This window comes from Gobius niger (assembly GCF_951799975.1).
Source record: "Gobius niger genome assembly, chromosome: 5".
NCBI lineage: Eukaryota > Metazoa > Chordata > Actinopteri > Gobiiformes > Gobiidae > Gobius > Gobius niger.
Genome location: NC_136856.1, coordinates 26,704,946 through 26,728,598, shown reverse-complemented (window position 1 = coordinate 26,728,598; position 23,653 = coordinate 26,704,946). Strand labels below are relative to the sequence as shown.

General features: G+C 42.2%; 1 protein-coding gene across 5 annotated transcripts in view; it reads left to right on the top strand.

Moving 5' to 3' along the window:
- ldb2a (LIM domain binding 2a) overlaps positions 1-23,653 on the top strand; it is a 141,802-nt gene that overhangs the window by 23,741 nt on the left and 94,408 nt on the right. For all 5 annotated transcript variants that reach the window (XM_079557295.1, XM_079557296.1, XM_079557294.1 and 2 more), the window contains exon 2: positions 11,406-11,508. In XM_079557295.1, coding sequence (XP_079413421.1) covers positions 11,406-11,508 — 103 coding nt within the window. The remainder of the gene's footprint in view (positions 1-11,405; positions 11,509-23,653) is intronic.

Genomic DNA, 23,653 nt, shown 5'->3' with positions numbered 1-23,653 from the left:
AGTGACAGGCTGAAAGGCACGGGCTCGGAGTCTTGGAATAGCCAAGTGAGTCTCTTAGAGCTAAGCCACATTTCAGTGACTTTGCTGAAGAAAATGCCGTGCGTTTTTGTCACTAGCGTCTAAAAATGTTTGGCACAATTAGCATGCGATATTTTGGGCATGAATTGTAGATCTTGACAAAGCTTGATCACTTCAGAAAGTATGTTTTATATTATGAATTATCAGTCTCATTCAGGCGTTCCCAAAGTTCTGGGTGTCGTGTCCCCCTTATTGAACAAAATATCCCACAAAGCCCCCAGAAATGATAAATCACTCTTTGGAAAAGGATTTGTCAAGTTTTACGGCTTAAAGTAGTATTAAGTAACTCGTGCCCTAGAGGCCATAAGCACCACTGGTGCATCTTACGTTTTTTTACTCATTAATTGTCCGTGAGAGTAAATACTACTGAAAAAGAAAATACAAAGGGAGAGAGGGATATTGTTCATCCAATTGAGATAATTTTTTTCACTCCAACTTGGCTGCAAATACTGTTTAAGTGGCGCTAGCTCGCAGCTATCTGTGTCCGCACGTTAGCCTGTTAGCTAATTCTTTGAGATTCCATTAGTGTGTATTGGTGACTCCGACCCGGAGGCAGCGAAGTATTGCAGTTTTCTGGCCAGGGTCACCAGGGGGAGATAAATCCCCCCAATAATCCCATTAACACTTGTATTACCGCCAGAGAGACTACGGAAAGGATTCATTTAGGTAAACACGTTGCTTAGAACTACTTTAAACTCAAATATAGCAAATAGCAATGAGTAAAATGCTGATTTGAAGCAGAACGTTTTTACAAATACAATATACATTTCCTTTCTAAATCAATGTTTCTCAATGTGCTGTTTTGTAGACAAGTTTTAGGGGCCACCTGCAGTGGCTCTGAGGACCCCCAAGGGGCCCCGGACCCCACTTTGGTTGAGTGTTGGTCTAATAGATTGGAATAACATGAAAATGCAACTGTATTTGATAAGCATTTCAAGGAAAGGTGGGAGGAAAAATGCATGTGAAACACGTCAATTCTTCTGTCCGATTTACCAAACCTTATGTGCTAAAAATCGTCAACAAAAAACAAAAAAAACTAAAAACAATTCATCAATTCCTTTTCATCAATACGCCTATATGTCTTAAATTTCCACGTGTTCTAATGAAAAGTCCCCAGTTGCCCAGAATAGTTAATCCTTATATTTTTGTGACAATTTTAGCTTTGCGAGATCCACAAGTTCAGTTGCTCTCCTTTTCAATCTTTACTCACATATCCTGCATGTAAGGAATGCTAAACAGAGAGGTTTTCTGCCAAAAATGACTTTTATTAGCTGTTTATATGTAACAGATGTGCCTGGTTTCTGGAGTCTGCATCCTGATAGCTCACCTTATAGCCATTCCTTGACTCTCAATTTATTTCTTCTTTCAAACAGCATTTTGTTCTTTTAATTTTTTCTTGTCAAATTGAATTCCCTAAATGCACTGCTTGACAATTTTAATGGAAAACATAAATATACATGAAAAACAAAACAACAATTCAGGAACTAACGAGTATTTTAGGCTAATAACTTGCTTTGCTTTATTCATTAAAGCCACACCGCATAGAAATTTTACACAATGAATACAATAATTTATTTTATGACAGATATTTTCATCATTTAGAAATACCATAGATGCACAAGCAAACAAAAACTCCTTTTACCAAGAGTGGGTGCGTCTCCAGCTCGTCGCCATGTAGATGTCATAGGTTAGGTCCTCATCCAAATCCATTCTTTGATTTCCCGCTGCAGAAACAGCATTTTCTGTGTCGAGCTGGTCACAAGTAGCATGTTTTGTATTGTTGGCAACAGTATAGCCCAAAATATTACGCAGTGTGCCTTTAACGTAGGACCCAATCAAGACTTTCATATTGTGAGGCGAGAGCGCTAACCACTCTGCCACCTTGCCACTGACTCTCATAGCAATCACAAAAACGCTTTTAGCTGTCTGAGCCTGTTCCTATGCACACTGTTAGCCAATGCCTTCCCTGTTTGAATAGAGCGCTCCATCCAAGAATGGTGAAGCCAGGCACTATATTAAAGTAAGGTATGACATATCCGTTTCATGGAAATTGTATATTTTCTTGGCTTTTTCTATCTTTAACATATTGTAAGATGATGCTTAGTGCATCATAGCACATAAAGCAGGAACCTAACGGAATGTGATTTAGCATTTAGATACTACAGATGCCTTTTTTTTAATACGCTAATTCTTATCAAAAGTATAATCTCAATATTAGTAATTTCTAGCTAGGCTTTGAGCTCACCTAAATGTGGTCGATGGGATGATAACAGCTGAAAAGACCTGGATTGTTTGCAGCTAAACGCTAAGAGCTGTAGGAAAAATACATACATTGAACAGGCTAACGGACTCTGGAAACGGACCGGCCGGCTTGCTAACTGTCCACATAGGCCACGGCAGGATTGAACACCGCCTCTCCTTTTTATTTCTACGCCGACTCTTATCATGGGGGACTTGATCAGATGTAAACCGACAAAAGTGTTTATTGATTTATTGGCAAAATGACTGTAATCCAGATTAATATTCCAAAGCCAATCCCTTACAGCTGTGCATTTTCCCTTTTGCAATTGTACTAAAACAAATCTATTTCCATTTTCTTTTGTTCTCTAACAAGATTAAGACGCACTCCTTCACAGCACACACACACGCACACACACACACACACACACACACACACACACACACATGCACTCTGGATGGACTTACCCCAGTAGTAGTTGGCACCGCACACTCTGTTCCCATGGCCGCGCTCCAACGTCCAGGCTGTAGCTGCATGGTCTCCCTGGCTCCCGTCCACGACTTACTATGCCTTTAAACCTGCTGGCTTCGCTTCCACTCCTCATCCAAGCACGTTTTCTCTATTTGGCCGGACGCGAAAGGGAGGGAAAAAAGAAAGAAAGAAAAAATAAATAAACGCCCAAAATACTCTAGCATTTGTGCAGAATTAATGGCTAGTGACTCGTCTGAACTCCCCGGCAGAAATAATGGAAAAGTTAGCTTTATTAGCGCGCTCGGCTAAATGTGCATTTCATTTAGCGAATTTGTAGCGGAGTAATAAAAGTGCCAAGTGCTATTTTGTTTGGCGGCGGAGCTAAGTGCATTGTGGAGCTCGTGAAATCGCGGCCCCGTTGTTGGGTCTGATTGGCGCGGTGTCGGGGCGGGAGTATTTTTTTTTTTTTCTTTTTGGAACACAGACACAAACAGGGGAGCATCATCTGAGGCGCAGCTAATGGACACACAACAATAGGCCTGGACGCTGTCGCACTCGTTCACATTAGATGGTTGTCAGCAATGGGCAAATATGGACAGACGGGGAGATGTTGCCAGCAGAGTCAGAGCTACGTAAAAGCGGGAATCATTTCAGACGTCTCGCCACGTTATTGTTATCGCAATATTCCGGTGACGCGATATCCATAAAGGAAGAAGCCACAACGTATCGCAGCATTCGCAGATTTGCACGATTTTTGCGAAAATGGTTTCAAACAAAAAACCCGTCAAAAGTTAAAACTGTGCAAAAGTTCAGTGTGAGTCATAACTCCTTGGTTTCGGATTTTGTTTTTGTGTAAGTCTTGTTTTCATACAGTCTATTGGGAGAAAAAAGACAACATTTCTTTGGAATTTAATTGAATGTACATTTTCTAATGAAATAGTGAAAGATGTCGTTTCTGGATATTCAAGAAAGGCATTAAATGTTAAAATCGATTCTTATAGTGTGCAACCCGGAAGAGTTTTTGCAAAAACAGCAATGTGCTAATGGAAATGAAAATCAAAAAATCTTTTCAAATGGCCAGATCTATTCACGCTATGTTGCTCGTCCTAAATCAAATCCACACAAAAGTAGTATAGTAGTAGTTGTAGTATGCATGTTATAGTTATTACCCTTAAAGGTGCACTATACAACTTTTATGTAAAAAAAAAAAGTTGATATTAATACGTATTTGACCCAGCAGATGCTTGGGCGGTTAGCATAGCGCCTTTACTTACCATCGTGATGGCCTGTACGATGCTCCCTAAAAAATTTTTTTTTTCCGGAATAATCATAATCCACCGGGATTGAAAGCAAATGCGCTAAAATAACTACCCACACAGGTCAAATACGCACCAATATCAACTTTTTTTATTACATAAAAAGTTGCACAGCGCACCTTTAAGAGGAGTCACTTTATGGAATAGTAGAATTGTTCAATTGTTTTTGTGCAGCACAGTATCAAATTTGTTGCTTTAGCTGACTTCTTGGAGGCTTTTAACCATTTTTATTTTCAAAAACATACCTGGAGTGTTGTTTTGTGTCATTTACATAGGTTTGAGTAATTCATCCAACACAATAAAAGCTGAGGGGCTTCAGTCAGGTGACTTTTCCTGTTGTGTTTGCTGAGGACTTTTCACCATTCAAAAGATAGAATATTGTGTGTTTAATTCTATAGAAACAGTGCTCACATTTCATTACTTTAAATCCATGACCACAGTTTTTACAACTACCACGTTAGCAAGCTCGCAGACTCTGTATTCAGCCTGTTCCGAATGGTTTCCTTTCTCGCAGTGTTCTACCACATGCTCTGCCACCCTGTTTATACCTTTTCTGTATTCTTAACCAGTGACAAGTGTCGATTCAGTTTGTTCTCTGTCTATTCCCTCGCTCTAAAACAGATATATTCCGAATGAGCCGGACTGCCGACACCTGCTCCTCTCCTCACAAGGGGGGGGGAGAGGGTGTGGGGAGGGGGTCCCAGTGGGCAGGGGGATGGGGGGGGGGCACTGGGCTGTGCATGACTGGCATCGCAGCGCTCAGATAGAGACTTCAGAGCACAGGCGGCGTGGGTGATTGCTTTGCCACCTTGGAAACGCTGCCTTTGTTTTATCTTTATATCAAAACAAATAGTGACACACACACACAAGCGTCGCAGGGAGGGAAGCGCAGGATTGTGGCCGGTATGAAACGGTTGGTCTGAATGAATCCTTTAGTTTAGTTTTAGTCGTTTTAATCTGCGGAGTCTCAATCAAAAGATACACAGCAGGTTGGTTCTAAACGAAGATGCAAAATGAACGCTGTCATTTCATCTACCGCTTTTCAACGATGTTTAATCACACCACACAAATAATTACTTCCTGTCGCTGAGGCGCTCTTCTACTGCCATGCTTATGTACAGGTCCTCGGAACAGATTGGCAGCCACTTCCAACTGTCTACCCCAGGGCACCTGTGGCTACAGTTAGTTTTATTTAACCTTTATTTATGCAGAAAAGATCCATTGAAATTAAGAATATCACAGAAGTGGTTTTCACTAAAGCATGTACAGTAGGGTTGGCCAGGAGTCAGCTGGACGATCTTGGTTGAAAGCAGAGGCGGGTAGTAGTTATTTGTACATACTAGATCAGTTTTGTCATTCAGTACTTTTTGGTATTTTCTTTGGAATTATAAGAATTTTCATATTACTACAAGTTTTGTTGCTCATAATTTGTGTCACAGCTCAAACTTAAATCAGACTTGGGCGCTCAAACAACTACTCAGTTCTCACAGTAACATTTTCGCCAAGTACTTTTTTTTACTTTTACTTCGGTATTCATTTTGGTCACTACTTTTAAAATCTTCCCACCTCTGGTTAATTTAATTTAATCTCTTAACCCTCACCTGAACCGAGCACTTTCCTCCAAATCTAAAGGCTTCTTGAAAAAAGTGTCAAAATAGCAAAAAAAAATTGGATGAAAAAACAACAAAAAAGTGACAAAAGAGTGAGTGATGAAAACACACAAAATAGTTAGGGGGAAAACAAGCTACAAAATCATGACAAAAAAGTAACAAACAAACAAAAAACAACAACAGAGCAGCAACTAAAGAATGACAAAAACGTACCTGAAAAGCATCAGTAGCACAACACACAAGTGACATAAAAAGAGACCAAAATGCTTAAAAAATGTAACAAAACCGCGCCAACAACGCAACAATCAGTTTTCTTTCAAATGAGGCATTACACTGTTGCTCTCCAGGCCAGAAGCTTTTAGATTTGGGTAAAGCAGAACTGGAGACAATGCGCTAGGTTAAACCAGTACAAAGTAAATTGTTTATCTTAATAAATCCTTCCCGTAGTCCCTCTGGGGGTAATACAAGTCTTAATGGAGTGATTGTGGGGTCTGTCATCTCCCCCTGGTGTCTCTGGCCAGAAAACCACAATTGCAACTTTCCATGCTCCGACCCGGAGACCCAGTACACACTAATGGAATCACGAAGAAGAAGCTAACAAAACTAACCTGCTAGAGCCACTTTAGCAGTGTTTACAGCCAAGTTTGAGAGAAAAAATTATTTCATTGTGTAATTGGATGTACTATATCCCTCTCTGTCTTTGTCTTTTCTGTCAGCGTAGTATTTACTCTCACGGACAATTAATGAGTAAAAAAAACGCAACATGCTACGACACGTGCAGTGGCGCTTATGACCTCTAGGGGCATGAGTTACTTAGTTCCTAGTCCTTTCATATTTTAAAGTGTTTAAGGCGGCGACGGTAGGTAAGAAGTTAAAACCATCTTACCACCACCAAGTGGAGAGTGAATAAATTATGTATAGGGATATTGCAAACCAAGCACCTCGGAGAGTTCATAATATCAGTGCATCATTATTCCCAGCAATGATTGTTTATACTTTCATATGTGCATGGTCTACATTAAAGGGACTATAAGGAGTTTAAAAATGTTAAAATTAAGTATTTTCCTCCACCTACATGTTCCAGCCATGTCCTAATGTGTAGAATGAGCTCAGACCTGTTCACCACAACTGCCTCTAAAATCCTGTACGGTCACTCAAAAATGTATCACTTCGGCCCGAATTGCCGTCATGCACGAGCTTAATATAGAAGGTGCAGTTACATATATGGCCAGAGGTGGCAGTAGTGAGTATAAAATGGCGAACTTGCTTTCAGCCCCTTTAAAACAGACATTGTAAAGAGGTAAAGTGGTATTATGCAAAATCAACTTTTTATCTATAACATCTATAATCATAATCTAATAATAATAATAATAATGCCTTACACTTGTAATGCGCTTTACAAGCCTGTATTAACAAGTTTCTCAAAGCGCTACATTGTCGTCATTATTCATTCACTCCATACTCGGTGGTGATAAGCTACTGTTGTAGCCACAGCTGCCCTGGGGTAAACTGACGGAAGCGAGGCAACCAGTCTGCGCCATCGGCCCCTCCGACCACCACCAACCACTCACTCACACACCACATTCACCCCAGGCTTCCTGGTGTTACCAAACGGTCTCCCATCCAAGTACCGACCAGGCCCTTCCCTGCTTAGCTTCCAAGATCTGACGGGATTGGGCATAGCAAAGGCAGTATGGCCTGCTTATGGCGCATCTTTGAATCATCTTTGAATCATCTTTGAATCTTCAACAGTGGTAATTCTTTACTCCGCAGTCCTACGTTTCCAGGAAATGCTTTGCTGAACTCTCTATCTCTTGCTAAGCTGAATGTTTTCATCACAAAGCAAAAACGCTTGCCATAGCTCCTCTACAGCCACTACAGTATGTTATTTGTTCTCTCTCTTTAGTGAAACAGCTGCACAGCGAATGGGAGCTAGAAGAGGGGGTGGTGGGAGGAGCTCATGGGGGGACCTCTTGAAAAAGTGGATATTGTGTCTTTCTGTTTTTGATCAATATTGGATTTTCTAGCCAACAAAGTGTTTGAGATGATAGTATACGCACAGTACCTCCTCTTTAACACCTTTGTACTTCTCCATTTCCCTTGAGGATCACAAAGTACTTCATCGCTTTCCACCACTGCTTTCCCTCTAAAGTACCTCACCTGAGCTCGTCTCAGCTCGGCTACTCCGCGCCTTGACCCGCATTTGCAAACCATTTGGACCCAATCAGCGGCCCGCCCCGTGGCAGTCCGCGGGCTGGAGTTCACTCCGGTTCACCCTGGCCCGGTTGCGTTTTCGAGGGGGGGTGGTGGGTCTGACCCGAGGGGGCGTCCGGTCGCTGGTTTGTTGCTGGTTATTGGCTTTGACGCTGCGCGATGGTGACAGGGCTAATCGTCAACATGTGGGGAGTGGTGCCGCGCCGCCTCCACCCCCCCCCGTGTACGATGAGACCCGGCGATCTGCGGCGTCATGTCACGGGGAATTAGAGTCAGACGAGAGAGAGGGAGAGACAGAGACCGGGCGGAGGGGGAAACGTCATGGGGGAGAATGGTAGTGCTGCGAAATATAATTGAGAGCAGTGTTAGTGGTCGTATTGTGTTTCAGCTGTTGATGACCACATGTTTTACTTGTGTCTTTCTCTTGTTTTGTTTTTTTTGAAGAATGACTGAATATGGGTCATTTCCTTTGTGGGAGTCAGCAGTGCTCATAGCTTGGGCGTTATTTAGAACTTAAGGGCCTGTTTTCTCAAAGTGACGTTTTATTTACACTCTTGCAACTTTAGTGGCTCCTGCAGACTCCAAACTTTCCAATCTTATACTTAACAAATTAACAACAAAAGGGATTTTCGGAGAGATGTTTACATTTCTAATTACTAACCTGATTTATTGAGCTTTGAACCGTAACAAAACACAGCAAAATGAAAAACAAAATCAGATTATTTTTTTTATTTATGAAAAGCTTATTCAAAAACTAAGCAAGAAACATCATAGTAGCTAATAACACAATGAAACACAATGAAATCATACATTTAAACCTGGTTCTGTGCCTTATTTAGGTTTCGTCACTGAAAATGTAGACGTTTTTCTCTTACATATCAGTAATCTACTGCAAAAGTGGAGGAAATCTGTGAACGATTTTAAGATGGAAAAATTCAACTTTAAGTTCTGCTTTATTATTGTCCTGTAGAGAAATGTGTCCTCTGCATTTGACCCATCCTTTGATACCGCTGGGGTGACCATGTAAGGAGCAGTGGGCCATCTCCAGATGTGAAGCCAGGCTATGGGTCAGAATCACCTGGCTGGAGGAATAAACTATTGTGCATCTTTTGGGTTGAAGGGGGAAACCGGAGCACTCAAAGGAAACCCATCCAGACACAGAGAGAAACATGCAAACTCCACACAGAAAAGCCCGCACAGTCCGGGAATCCAACGTAGGACTTTTTTGCTGTGAGGCAAAAGCACTAACCGCTGCACCGCAGTAATGTCATAAGGCGTCTGTGTGTTTACAAAAGACACATTTGAATTGGACTCATAGTTTATATGAGAAAATGATAAAACTAGCAAAACAACTGATTTGCCTCACAAAGCCGACTTCATATGTAAAAGCCATGTTTGTCTCATATTAAAATCTCCATCATAATATTGCGTGTCGTCTTATCGGAACAAAGGAATGTCCATATAGAGCGCAATAAAGCAAGTTATGAACTGCATGGATAATAAATTGTAAAGCCATACTCCATAGCATTTTACAATTTTAAAATACAAGCATTTATTTCATTACGCTTGTTTTTACTGGTGAAAGTTTAGTGAAAGTTAGTGAACGAAAGACTGTTTGCAGCTCGTCGGAGTCTTGCGAGTGGTTTGAAGTAGGGATGTGCCGATCATTTTGGATTTTGGAGCCGATGCTGGAAAAAATACAATATTGGGTATCGGCTACAAATATTTCATACTGAACCGATACCTGTTTTGGCTGTCATTGTTTTAAAAACACAACTTTCACTAAGTAAATATAAGTGAATATGGACATGCTGTACCTCCTTTTGAAGAATTCAGTCGCAGAGTTTGTTTTGTTGTTGATCACCGTGCAAAATGCTGCCGCTAGCAACAGTGTGCTAATGCTAGCGGCAACTAATCAAGGCTTGGACAGAAACTATGATTTGATCATCTAAAGTATTAAAATAACTACTGGAGTTGCCAAGTGTTTGTATTTTAGTTTATGAAATGCTGTGAAATCTATAATATAAACCGCAATCGCGGGGTGGGCGGGGCTTTCACTCCATAGGGCGCCGCCATTTTTATTTCCCAGAACTCCGCGGGCGGCCCCCACGTGATCGTCCCAACGGCCGCGGGCATTGGCCACAGGTCAATATAGACCGCTGTGCATTGCGGTACTGCTGTCTGAGGAAAACCCGGTGTGTGCGTGTCCAAACGCCGTGTCTTTGTTTAACTTTCTCCTGCTGATGACCGTGCCTGTGGTTCATTATAGATCCAGTGCACTGCAGACAAATGCGTCAGTCAGTTCCAATTCTGGCCATATTCCGTCTCAAAAGCTTTGTCCTCAAAAAAAAGTACACTCAGAAAGTTGTCCCAAGAACAGCCCAAATATGAGCTTCAAATCCAACGCGCTGCTCCAAGTGCCTTAGCCTCAGTGTGACGAAAGCGAAAATGAAACTACCCAACGAGCGCATGGCCTGCACTGCACTGCTTTTATTTTTTTTATCCAGCTACGTGGGCTACAACTTTGTTTTCTTATTTGTTTTGAATTGTGAGCCCAGAGTTACATTTTATAAAGCAGCTTTGAAAGCATGCCAATTTTATCCTGAGATTATAAATAGGCCTACAGTCTAATGATGAATGTTTCAGCTATTTCATTTCTAAACCAACGTATTCCTTTTTATATTGTACTTGTACGGTGATGCACCACACCGCGTGTCCTGCACCGTGAACCGAACCGTGACAGAGCCGACCCCCTAATAGCCCCTAATTAACTATTCCACTGTCTCTTGAATGTTTTTCCCTGAGTTTAGCTAACATATTGTAGATGCAACTAGCTCACTCCTTTTTCAGCCACAGTGAGTAGGCAACGTTGCACTTAACTATATAGTCCTTACAGTGGCTCCAAACCTGAGGGGTGCCTGGAATTGCAGAGGCTCAGAGTTTTGTCTGGTCAAAGGGTCAGGTCATGAGTAAAACTCATCCAATATGACTGACAAAGGAGTACAGGTGAATAAAACACTCCAATTGCAGGTGTTTTTTTTTTTTTTTTGCGATTATTTTTATCTTTCATTGTTTTCTACATTTGTAGTGTTTATAGTTTTGGGAATAGGGGGTTGCGGCCCGACTACAGCATGTGCAGGGAGGTCTTCAAGCGAAAAGGTTGGGGAGACCCGCACTATAGTAGAACAGGTCTATAGTCTTATAGTGAGTGACGGTTATAGGGACTTGGGTGGACATTTTTTGGTAATAACTCCTATCTCAAAACATCACATGGCAGATTCTCAAACCCCCAGCATCGGCATCAGAAGCAAAAAAGCTGGATCAGTGCATCTCTGTCTGGAGTCATACGTTCTCTTGTGACATCACAACATGTATAACCTGGAATGTTCTGCACTGTGGCTTTATATATAAGTTTTACATCACAATGCCACGTTTTAGCAGCCTCGTCTCATTTTGCATTTCTTTTCAATTCCACAGGAAAGCGACAACTTGTGGTGGGACGCATTCGCGACCGAGTTCTTCGAGGAAGATGCCACCCTCACGCTCTCCTTCTGCCTCGAAGACGGACCAAAGAGATACAGTAAGACTCACGCAGGGCGAACAAATGGCTCACGCGCGTACATCTGCTTCTAAACTCCCATGCTCTGCCTACGTTATTTTGGGAAACCGCTGCACTAATGATGATAAATGGATGCCGAGTCAACGTGTCATAGAGATCCATCAAGACAAATTATAGTGCAATACTTACTAAGGAAATCGATTATTTTGGTGAAGAAACTCTTTGCTTGTTGGGTTCTGTAGGCTGAAATGCGTGAAAACATTTGTCAGATTTCCGTATAATTCAAATTGATTGATTGAGGAGTTTAGCTTGTGTGGTTTCAAATCCAATAACGTAAATGCACTTTGTTTTCTTGAAAGAGCTTTTTTGTGGTTGTTCAAGTAAGTCGTTGTAACAGGTCTGCATTATCGGCAACTTTTATCTCAACTGTTAGTTAACTGTTCCTACGTGGTCTGCGTGAGAATGTTGCCGCCCCCTTTAGGTGAAATAGACGCTCTTGTCCACTCAGAATTTACGTCTGTTTTATTTATTCATCAAATATGAAGAAATGATCTGTTGCTTCCAATAGCCTCGGGTAGCCACTGTTTTGTGACCACCATGCAGGCGGGCCGCCATTGGCCGTCGTTGCTGCAGTTCCGCCATCTAGTGGCAGCAGAAAAAGCTTGTTTTCCATTAGAAAGCATTGCTCTTTACATTAAACAACTGTAAAGCCTGGTTTCCAATCATGTTAAACTTTCTACAGCTAAATATTGCTCCTGTGATAACGCTGGGTTAGGTGCAGTTAAAGAAACCAGGCGTGTTTTCGCAAGGTACATTTTAGAATTATTTTATATTAATGAGGGCCTTACTTTGATTGACAGGCCGTTAGCATCAGGCCGAGTGTACAGTGAAGATCCCGCCTTTATGCCCTTTTAGGAACATGTTCAATCGGAGCAGGGCAGGAGGAGTCTGTAAATCCAGCATGGAATCCCGCTTGAACAATTAGCATTAATGTAAACGGGGAGGAGTGAGCAGAAGGAGTTGAGACTATTTCTTATGTCTATGGTTGCTTCAGAAATTAAAAGAGAAGACGATTTATGCTTTTTCTGAGCAGCCTAACCCCACTGTGATTGTTAAATCAGGGGCATTTGCTTGTGTAACTTTTTCACTTGTTGCTTTATAATGTCATCACAGCATCAGCTTTTATTTTGACCATTTTAAATTGACATTAAATAAAATGTATGCCGACGATGACATTTTCTAGATTACAAGAGCAAAATATAAATGGTTCATGCAACAGCTGATATACGAGCTACTACTATTAAGTTAATCCAGAGAAGAATCATCAACGAGGCCTGAGCATGTTTAATAAACCTAAATATCTACCAATTAAAGAAGTCACAGAGGGCACGATACACGGCCACCGGGTGGAGCTATTTCCCAATAATGAGCCTTGACAGATCGTCGCAAAGGATAAACTAGCTCTCACATTTTTCCGTTAAAAATAAAATAGCTCATTTTCCTGTGGTTAGAATATTATATTTATCCCCAGAAGGAGAAATGATCTGCCGTGACGCTAATTCCTCTTTTGTTTTCACCCAGCGGGGGCGGGGACTCGGCAAAAGTGATGTTGCTCCTTCATGTGTTTATATACACTGGCCTTGTTTGCTGTAATTACTTGCGCTGTATTTCCCACACATACTGTACAATCAGCGATTCAATGTGACATGCCGATAGCTTCAAAGATTCTCAATGGCAAAGGCACATTCTTTTTTAAACAGGCATTCGAACAGACACTCCATTTATGCCAGTCTTTTTAGGCTTAGTCACCGTATCTCTTGCTGTACTTTTGTGATTGTATAACACTATTCTAACTTCACTTGTCAAACACACCTTTTTTTTTTTTCCCCGCTGCGCAGATTTGTCCCTTTAACTCTGCTTATTGTCCCCTGCTTTATTCTGCTTTTACACAGCCAGTGTCGGTGAGAAAATTGCTATCTCTCCCTCTTTTAACAATAGTTTTCATTCGGAGTGCGATTGTTGAACAAGTGCGCGATATCACACGTAACTACCGGCAACCTCCTTTTGCAGAATTTCATCAGCCCTTCTATTGTGGCTTTTGAAATAAACGTAAACCCGGGGCCGGGGGAAAATAGTCAAATGATTGGGCATATCTGTGCTCAGACACTTAACAAAACATCTGCTTTGTGCCGACGGTAATGCTGTGGATAAGAGGCACTGTAAAGGTGGATTTAGACAGAAATAAAGTTGGTCTGATGGTTGGTGGGAGGCAGTAACTATACACACTAAAGTCACTAGGTTGTTCAACGTGTCATTGTTTATATATTTCATTTATAATTAATTGTAATTGCAGTGGCAGTGGCATTGTTCCCTCCACTCCACAAGTCTTCCACCATCTATTGGGAAGAGCTCAGCAGTTAATCTGTTTTATTCTCCAGTGAACGTCCATTAGCCAGAACAATACAAGGCATGTGTTGCTTAGCTGTGATACCTCGTATCGTCACCATATTTTATGTTGCAGCCTTTGGCTTAGAATTTTGGAACCATGAGAGATAGACTTGGTGTTTTTTGTTTTGGAATATCGCGAATACAAGCGGCCGAAATGAGTTTCCTTCACAGGGTGGCTGGGCGCACCCTCCGGGATCGGGTGAGGAGCTATTGAGGAGTATTACCCGGGAGGAGCTCGGAGTAGAGTGGCTGCTCCTTCACGTCGAAAGGAGCCAGCTGAGGTGGCTAGGGCATCTGTTTTGGATGCCTCCTGGCCGCCTCCCGCAGGAGGTGTTCCAGGCATGTCCTAGTGGGACAAGGCCTTGTGGAAGGCCCAGGGCACGCTGGTGGGACTATGTCTCAGAGCTGGCCTGGTGTCGCCTCGGGGTCCCCCCAGAACAGCTGGAGGAGGTGCGTGTGGACCAGAAGGTTTGGGCATCTCTGCTGAGACTGCTGCCCCCGCGACCCGGCCCCGGATAAAGCGGAAGAAAATGGATGGATGTTTTGGAATATGATGATTTTTGTCTTTCAATTGTGCTCCCTCTGAAGTACCTACTAAACATGATTGTCCTGAATGAATCGTGTGCCTCTAATGAAGCGCCCCTGCTGTCACAGGCAAGACGGACACATTTTACTGTTTAGAAGCATCATGCACAGGATTATACTCGAGACATTTGGCCAAAAATATCAGCTGATATTGGCGGTGCATATCGGCATCGGCCTGAGAAAAACCCATGTCGGTCGACCTCTCATCAAAACAAGTGTATTTCCTATTAATCTAACGGCATTAGCAGGGCATCATTCCCAAATCTACACAGTCTGTTCACACTGTTTTGATGGATTTTGCTAGAGAACATCATCACTTTTTAAAATGTTTTTTATCAGAAACCATTTGATAGTGACTAACAGGTGAGGAGAGGCAGGATGGAAACATAGTCTGGCTGGTTTTATGCTGAGGACATACTCAGCATTTATCTCATTGACGTTTATTGACATTGTGAATCTCATGTATGCTAAATGACAGCCTTTATTCTGTTAGTGACTCTGTGATATCTGTGTCTCCTTCTGAGAGGCGCACGTACCCGGTACCTCACGTGTGCTGATAAGAACATGTGCCTGTGAAAGTAACATCGGAGGAGCTTTGCATGTTCCCAAAGTTTGTGTAGACGCCTGAAAGAGATGAGCGAGAGAGAAAGAGAGCGAGAGAAAGAGAGATTGTTGTGAGCTTTTCAAATGTAAAAATCGAAATCCCCAGCGGTTCGGAGAGCTGGAGACGGTATCCCAGCTCTAGGCTTAGCACCATGGCGATGATGAGTCACCAAAAGCTTTACCCCTTCGTATTCAGGTGCGCTAAGTTCCAAGCAGACTCTGGAGGAAACCAGAAGCCAAACCGTGTTTATTTGGCTTGCAGGCTTTATCAGACTGTAAAGCAGGGCTATTCAGTTACATTTTTCACTGGGCCAGATCTTTCAGGAGGCCACTGGGCTGGTCATTTGGCAACCACCAAACGTATTCATATTTTTAGGATAAATTAATGAACAATGCATTGCAATCATTGTTCAAATAAGATTAAACGTACAATTTTAAGCCCTTTTAAAACTTGATACAGTCTCACTATGACTGGCACTGGTTATTTCAGCCCTGGCTTTTCCAGTTCTATTTGAATTATTTTAATGACCTGACGGTAAGCACACTTTGCTTTATTTGCGTAAACATAAGCACATACTTGAGTGCTCTTGTCGCAACTGTTCTGATTCTCTGTAATAATTGTTGTTTCTAGCAGAGTCTCCTCAGTGAGAGTATAAGCTGTTGTTGAATGTTAGCGAAAGCAGCGGTAGTAGCTTTAGCAGATGCGTTTTGATAAGTCTAATAAGCTACTTTTTATTGATGGGAAATTGCCAGCGCCAGACCAGATTGGTCGGTTGGCGGGGCCAGATCTGGGAACCGGGAATCACACTCATGTCACAGACTGCTAAGGATACGTGCTTCATTTTTAACCCGACTGTAGGCTCAGACTGCCAGTGCATGTGGTCAGCGAGTGATTTGTTAATACTGCCTCAAATTCTTAAAGGAACAGGCCACCGTTTTTTACATACTGAGGCATGTTCTTACCTTAGCTTAGACGAGTTCATTTGTACCTGTCTGGTCTTCATGCGTGCCCTCAGTCAAACGCAGCACAAGTTCTTCCACGTTTTCCCTATTTAAATATGGTTGCGTGAAGTATAGTTACACAAAATTAAACAATGTGGATTTTCTAAGTGTATATTGTAAGGCGTAATAATACCAGGAGTAGTTCAACCTCTGCACAGTAAAGTGAAGATATTACTGCGCGGATGTCATACTCATTTCCGATTATTATAAATAAGTAAAAAACAATTTGCAAGGATGTGTTGAATGTGTTGCGCTTGTACTTGTACTGAAGTGTAGTTATATAAAACACCAGCAGAGGGTGCTAGCCTCTATCTGGAAAGTATCTGATGGGGCAACCTTTCACCCCAAAATTAGAATAAATAAAAAAAAAATTGATCTTATGACCTGAAATGTTCCGCTGTGTGGCTTTAAAGGCCACGCTATCCTAAACTCATCTCAGTCTGATTCTATAGTGATGAAACGGTGCGCTCATTCTCCGCTGCTGCAATTTCACAGAAGGACAAATTAAAGCCCTAATTGTTTATGTGTCGGCTTATTTGTGTCTGCTCACAGCTCCTCGGAGGAATTACAAGCTGTATTACAAATTCCCATGCATTTTCCCCCATTCCTTTTCACCGCAGCAGCAACTTCATACAATCTTTCAAGCAATCGCACAGATATCCTTATATCAATTTCACAGTGCCCCCCCTTATCCCCCCTCGTGCCCTGAAATATCCACAATTATGGCTCAGCGTGACCTCGGAAACAATTACCATGTCCAGCTTTGAGGAAAAAGACAGGGTTTAGTCATTTAGCATAATCAACCCGCTGATATGCTGATGAATAGGCACCTCATGATAATGCATTGGATTTACCTTTGTTTAAAGGGCCTGTATCAGGGGCAGGCCAATGTCAGGCCCAGGATTACACTCTAGCACAACTGTGACCAGGGGTGTGCTGGGGCCTTATTTCGGCATTTGAGTTTAAGGACTTGGACCAGCCCACATGTTCACACAGTTTTAGCTCAACTCGTAGGGCGACTGTTTTTAGTCAAAGATTGTAGGATCGATTCCTGCCTTTTTCCCCTCCCTTCTTTACTCACAGGGGATTGGACTGCACCAACTTGAAAAAACAAAACAAAAAAACAATAAATGAAAAGTGCGATGCAAAAGTTCTTTCTGATTTTGAGACATTAGTCATGATAGATTCACCTGACAATTACACTTGTGTTACTTAATTTATGTCTCGAAGGCCTGAAATAGCACAACTGTGAGTCTGTTATTAATTAATTATTTTACTCAGATGGCCCAAAAGCACCACGGCTCACCGGGAAACGTGGCCACTTATCAAAGGTATACTCTAAAAACAATTAAGTATTGTGGTAGGACTCACTGAACCTACTGTACAGTGCACACACATTTGTACAAAGTGGTCTTTGGATATGGACCATCTATTGACCATGAGGGGAAAATAATAATAAATAATCCACACAATCACGTCACCTAGTCTTGCCTACCCCTGGCTTATATTATGTGAAATGTACTATTTTTAGCTTAAGAATGTTATATTGTTCTATCTTTATACCATATTGCCTATACTGCAGTGGGTGTTTTGTTTCATTTGCACATTTTTCAGCCTTCTCACATATTTAGTCTGTCCCCAACTTCCACGCTTAAAACACCAGCCTTGACTCTTCCACATGCTAATCTCTCTTCCCCGTGCGCATTAGCATGTTCGTTTGTTGCATGTATTATTTCTCTAAGTTTGATTTCGCTTCCCTTGTCACCAGAGAAAAAGAGAAAGGATTGCGCCCTCTGCTGGCATTTTGTATAAATATTTAACAACATCTTAGTTCTGTTTTCCAGACACAAGTCGCACTGCAAAACACGGCAAAGGCTAGCTTGATCGGGGCCAGGGAGACTCATTTGGAATGGGATGAAATAGAAGTTTATCTGTATAGCGCTTTTCACATGACACAAGTCACCCTAAGCGCTTCAGAGAGTGGTTCCTCACTTCACACACAGTGGTCACAGTTTCCCCTTGTGTAGACCGACACATCTGACCACCACCATTCATTCACGCACACACATCATTCATCCCTAGCTGTACATTTCATCCAGCTTTGTCGAACAGTTCCAGTCCTGGTTCTGTTTAGACTTCACTCTAAAATTGAAATAGTTCTCGTGTAAGTTGCAGCGTGAGAAACAAAGGTGACCGATCTCAAATACAGACAAACCATTGGCAGATGTCACTTTGAGCATTAATATGACAACAGAACAACATACTGTACGACTGAGCCATTAAGGACGTAATTGGGAACAAGTTAATTAGAATGATTGTTACAGCGCAACATCCGCGTAATCCAGGGAATCCCAGTGTGTTCATTTATGGTTCGACTGTTTACAAAGCATTTAGAGTTTGTTTGTTGGGAAAATGAGTGAATCAAATGAAAGTCAGTATCACGTGCTAATGGTTTGGTTGGTTTCAATAGATATTCAACACTCAGGGTCAGGTAGTTTCCTAAATCATGCAAGTTTGTATGTGGGGCAAAAAAAGTTGATATTTGTGCATATTTGAAAAGAGGCTGTATGAGAGGTCCGCATGGCGCCTTTATTTTACATCACAGTGGTCTCTATGACGCTCTAGGATCAATTGTTTGGAAGGTTTTCACTGCGGATGGACTCTCTCACCAGAAAACCTACAAAACAATTGATCCCGAGCATAGTAGAGACCACCGTGATGGAGAGTAAAGGCGCCATGCTGACCACTCATACAGCCTGTCGGTCACTACAAGCTCAAATACGCACAAATATCACCTTTTTTTCCACATAAAAAGTTGCATAATGCTACTGTGGATACCATACTTGGTAACTTTTGAATGTAGGTAGTTAAAAAAAAATCCTTTAGAGCTTAAACCCAAACATTGACTAATTCTTTATGATATTTTTGCCTTGCTAAAAACGTACCTAGACTTGTGTTTTGCCACATGCACGTTTGAGTAGTCTTTGAATCTCTCATTGCAACTACAGTAATTTAAATGGATGCAATTTATTTAGCTCCCGCCCGACAGACTCTACCGCAGTGTCGCACAGCTTGCTCCTCCTTTGAGTCGGATCAGGAAAAAACGTCCACCAGAGCTTTGCTAAGACAAAAAAAAACAAAACACAAGCGCTGATGTCCGACAGTAGCTACATCCGCGGAGGAGCGGCGGTGTGTGTTTTTTGATGGGAAGTGAAGTGATGGGGAGGAGGGTCTGACAGGGACAGAGGTGATTTTTCAACACGCTTCATACACAAAGCCAAGAAATGGTTTAATGCAGTTTGAATAGGCTGTTTCAGATCAATAAAGCTTTTTAACGGAATGTAGAGTTTTGTGCTTGAAACTATCACCCAAATACGAAAAAAAAGCATAATATCTTTGTTAAAAAAAAAAAAGAAAGAACATTTAAATGAAGTGCTTTACTTCTAATATAGCATTCATAAATGGCCTGACATATGTATCTATACGTTTACATTTGACACATCATTTGTAAATCTGTGTATCCCGTCCATGTTCACCGACAGTAGCCCTCTCCTCCTGTACAGTTTCCCCTTATAAAACATGATGTGAGCAGAGAGACCCTTTTTACTCTCCGGCACGTCGTAATCTTTTATAGTGTCTTTGGAAATAAAACTTATTAAACCCCTACCACCAGACCATATTGCCTCGGTAAAGTTAATCTTTCTAATGTCTTTCACCGGGCCCCGGCGTTTCCACTCTTCCGCTCGCGTTTGTTAGCCCCTTGTTTACGCCCAAACTTGCCTGATTACGACTTTGTACGGCGGATTTTCACTTAGTCAGATTAATTATTCCCCGGGATTTTCGTCGGGGGCCTATTACCTATTACTTGTATGCGCGTGCAATCTTCCGAGCATCTGATGAAAGCTCTTTTCCCTGATGCAATGAAAGTGCAAGCCTCATTTTGCTCGAGAGTTAAAAAAAAAAAAAAAGATGGAGGGAAAAGTGGGCAAAAGAGCTCCAAAACATGCTCGCAATTCAACCCGACGTTTTTTTTTTCCCCCTCTCCCCCTCGTCTTCTTCTTGCACTGCAGCACGCAATAATTGCCTCTGTAAAAATGACCGGCGCTAATGGTCTTTAAGCTTGAAGGTCTGCGTGAAAGAATAACAAGGAGCTGCTTTAGGTCCATGGGAGAAAAAGGGGACGGCGCAAACCCATCAATTTCATAATGCACAACGTCTCTATACTTACACCATAAGCACATAATGCATACGTGCAGGCGACAATCAGATCAAGGTTTTTTTTTTATCCCGCGGTGAATCGTTTTCCCGAGGTGTAGATGCGCTGAGAGACGCCACCGGGAACAGAGGAGGGCGGCACCATACGCAACTTTTCCTGTAGCTCTTGCAATTGCTGTGGCATCTGTGACACACTGTAAAATGTTATGTGCTAGTTTTAATGGGAGGAGGATGTTGAAAAGAATTGACCTTTTTAGAGCTTTTTAGAGCGTTACAATGTTTTCCACTCATCAAAAACATACCTGTGTTTCAACCCACTTGCGAATCTTTGTGTAATCCAGTGTTAATTTTGACAACATATTTTATTTTAGTTTTAGTCTTTTCGAGATTTAGTAAAAAAAACTGTTCAATTTTAGTCTAGTTTTAGTCGACTAAAATTGCATGTCAATTTAGTCGACTAAAATTAAGACTAATTTAGTCGACTTTGCATTGATAATATTCATTATAATCATATTTAATCAAGGTCCTCGACTTAATGGAGCTTCTCCCACATGAACAAAGCTCAGAGCTGATCCTTTGGCAGAGAATTTACATGATCTGAGGCTCTTTCAGACGGTCAATAGAAGTTTGGAGGATTTTAGTCTCTCCCTTTCATTTTTATTTAGTCTTATTTTAGTCGACTAAAATATCTGGACATTTTAGTCATAGTTTTAGTCTCATGAGAACCTTTTAATTTAGTTTTAGTCCAATTTTAGTCGTCAATAATATCACTTAAGACTAAATATTTTAGTCAACGAAATTAATACTGGTGTAATCTTTGCAGCTCCACCAAAAGCTCCGCCTGAAATCATATGGAGACAAACCATATTCCTTTTTTTTTTCCGGACAAAGTGTGTATGTATGTGGTCATATCGCCTTTGCTCTGCCCAATCCCGTCAGACCTTGGAAGCTAAGCAGGGAAGGGCCTGGTCGGTACTTGGATGGAAGACCGTTTGGGAACACCAGGAAGCCTAGCGAATGAGTGAGTGAGTGAGTGGTGGTCGGAGGGGCCGATGGCGCAGACTGGTTGCCTCACTTCCGTCAGTCTACCCCAGGGCAGCTGTGGCTACAATAGTGGCTTACCACCACCAAGTATGGAGTGAACGAATAGTGCAATGTTAAGCGTCTTTGAGTGTCCAGAAAAGCGCTATATAAAACCAATGCATTATTATTATTATTAAAATGGGTGAGGCTAGAGATACGGGAGGACGGCCGGGAAAGAGGGGCAAAATACGGTAGTTTCCGAGGCCAAGACGGGACATTTGACAGCTGTGTACGGAGTTTTGGTAACGCTTTATACTTTATAGACTTTAGACTTTATTGTCCCTTGGGGGAAATTCTTTTTCACGTACACAGTGCATGTTTGACAAAGAACAGACAGAACAACAGAGAACAAACAGTATGGAGGACGCTCAACGGGGCCTGTTGTTTAGAGATTCGATGGCTGTTGGGAATAGGCTTCTTTTAAAACGAGCCTTCCCGCATCTAAGTGCCCCGTACCTCCATGCGTGTTCGTTAAGTATTAATAAGGTATTAATAAGCATCAATAACATGCTTATAAATATGATCATTATATTGTTATCAACCACCATGCAAATAAGCCATGAATATTGATGCTTCATTCATAGCCAAACTTAGTCCCAACCCTAAAATGATGACCAATGCTTAATAATCCAGGGGTGGGCAATTCATTATTTATTTATTTTTAACTTTAAATTCTGCTCAACTTTCTCCCATTGCAAAATTCGCCAAAATATATCGGGAACTCGCTTGATGGTAATTATTAAGTATTGCCAAAAAAAAAAAAAAAGACAGAATAACAGACTGATGTGAAGTGATTGTAGGTTGCCGTCTCCCTGCTCCTTTTCATCAAATTGACTTCACTCTTGCATGGAAAATTATTAAATTAGGGTCGGGGTTTACGGACAGATCTTGTAGAAACAAAACGATCGCAGTTGAGACGGTCGTCTCCCATGAACCGTTTCTAGCGATAAATCGGGCGGGACTTGAACTCTCCACGAAAGGATCCCGTGCTCACTTTTAAGTAGCACCTGCTTTAGCGCCTGGTTTAGTAAAGCAAATGAACGCCCGCCCGGCCTGTTGCCTCAATTTTTATTTTTTTGCCCCATCATTTGCAAGCTTTATAAGTCCCCCCCCCACCCCCCCCCACCCCCACACACTCTCCTCCTCCTCCTCCTCCTCCTCCTCCTCCTCCATATCATCCAATGTTTACACCCAGCGCCAACATGTTTACAGCGGTATCAGGCAAAAAGGGAGACGGAGCTGCTGTGACGCGCCCCGGCTTTTCTGCTGAATAAAAGATTGACAGTAACAGGATGGGGAGAGAGAGGGAGGAAAGGGGAGGGAGGGAGGGGGGGCTTTGTTATTGAATTGGGCGGGGGCGGAGGAGGCGAGGGAGGGAGGGAGGGAAGGTGGGGGTTTCTTCTGAGCGAAGGTATGGGGCGCTGCGGTGTCGGCAAATGCCTATCTGTTTGGCTCTCTTTTTTTTTTTTCTTCTTCTTCTCGCGAGCTGCAGGAGAGTAGAAAGGGGAAGCGGCATAGTGGGATGGAGGATAGAGAGGGAGGGAGGGTGAGGAGGGGGGGGGGGGGGGGGGGGGGGGGGCTGAAGGTGATTGACAGGCGCCCGGCTCAGCTGCGGTGTTGAGATGTAGGCAGCTCCAGGTTGATTGACAGGGAAGGAGCCTGGGAACCTCACAGACATTATAGATTTAAAGGAGGAAGAAGACTTTTTTTTTTTTTTTTTCCCAAACACACAGATTTTTTCGGATGGCGAGCCCGCACCGGTAGTTCCACACTGCCATCTATTGTAAGGTATTGGGCGGGAAGCCGAACGGGAAGAGGACACACACACACACACACACACACACACACACACACACACACACACACACACACACACACACACACACACAGCGCAGAGTGAGGAGGACATAAGTTGGCACATGCTGAGGAATATGAATCCATGAATTGCAAAAGAAGAAGAAGAAGAAGAAGGCCCTAAAACAATAGCACCCGTATAAATTCTATCCGTGGAATAGAACTGTTTTTTGTCTATGGGTATATTATAAAAGCAAACGTTTGTGGGGGGAAAAAAAGATTGTCGTGCATTGCTCCCCTAATGCTGTGAAACATTCTTATGAACTCCTCCCTTTGAAGAACTGGGATGTCAGAAATGAGTTGGGGAAGAATGTTTGCACGCTCTCTTTTATTGTTAGTGAACAGAAATATATATATAGGGCCTTTATGTGAGATT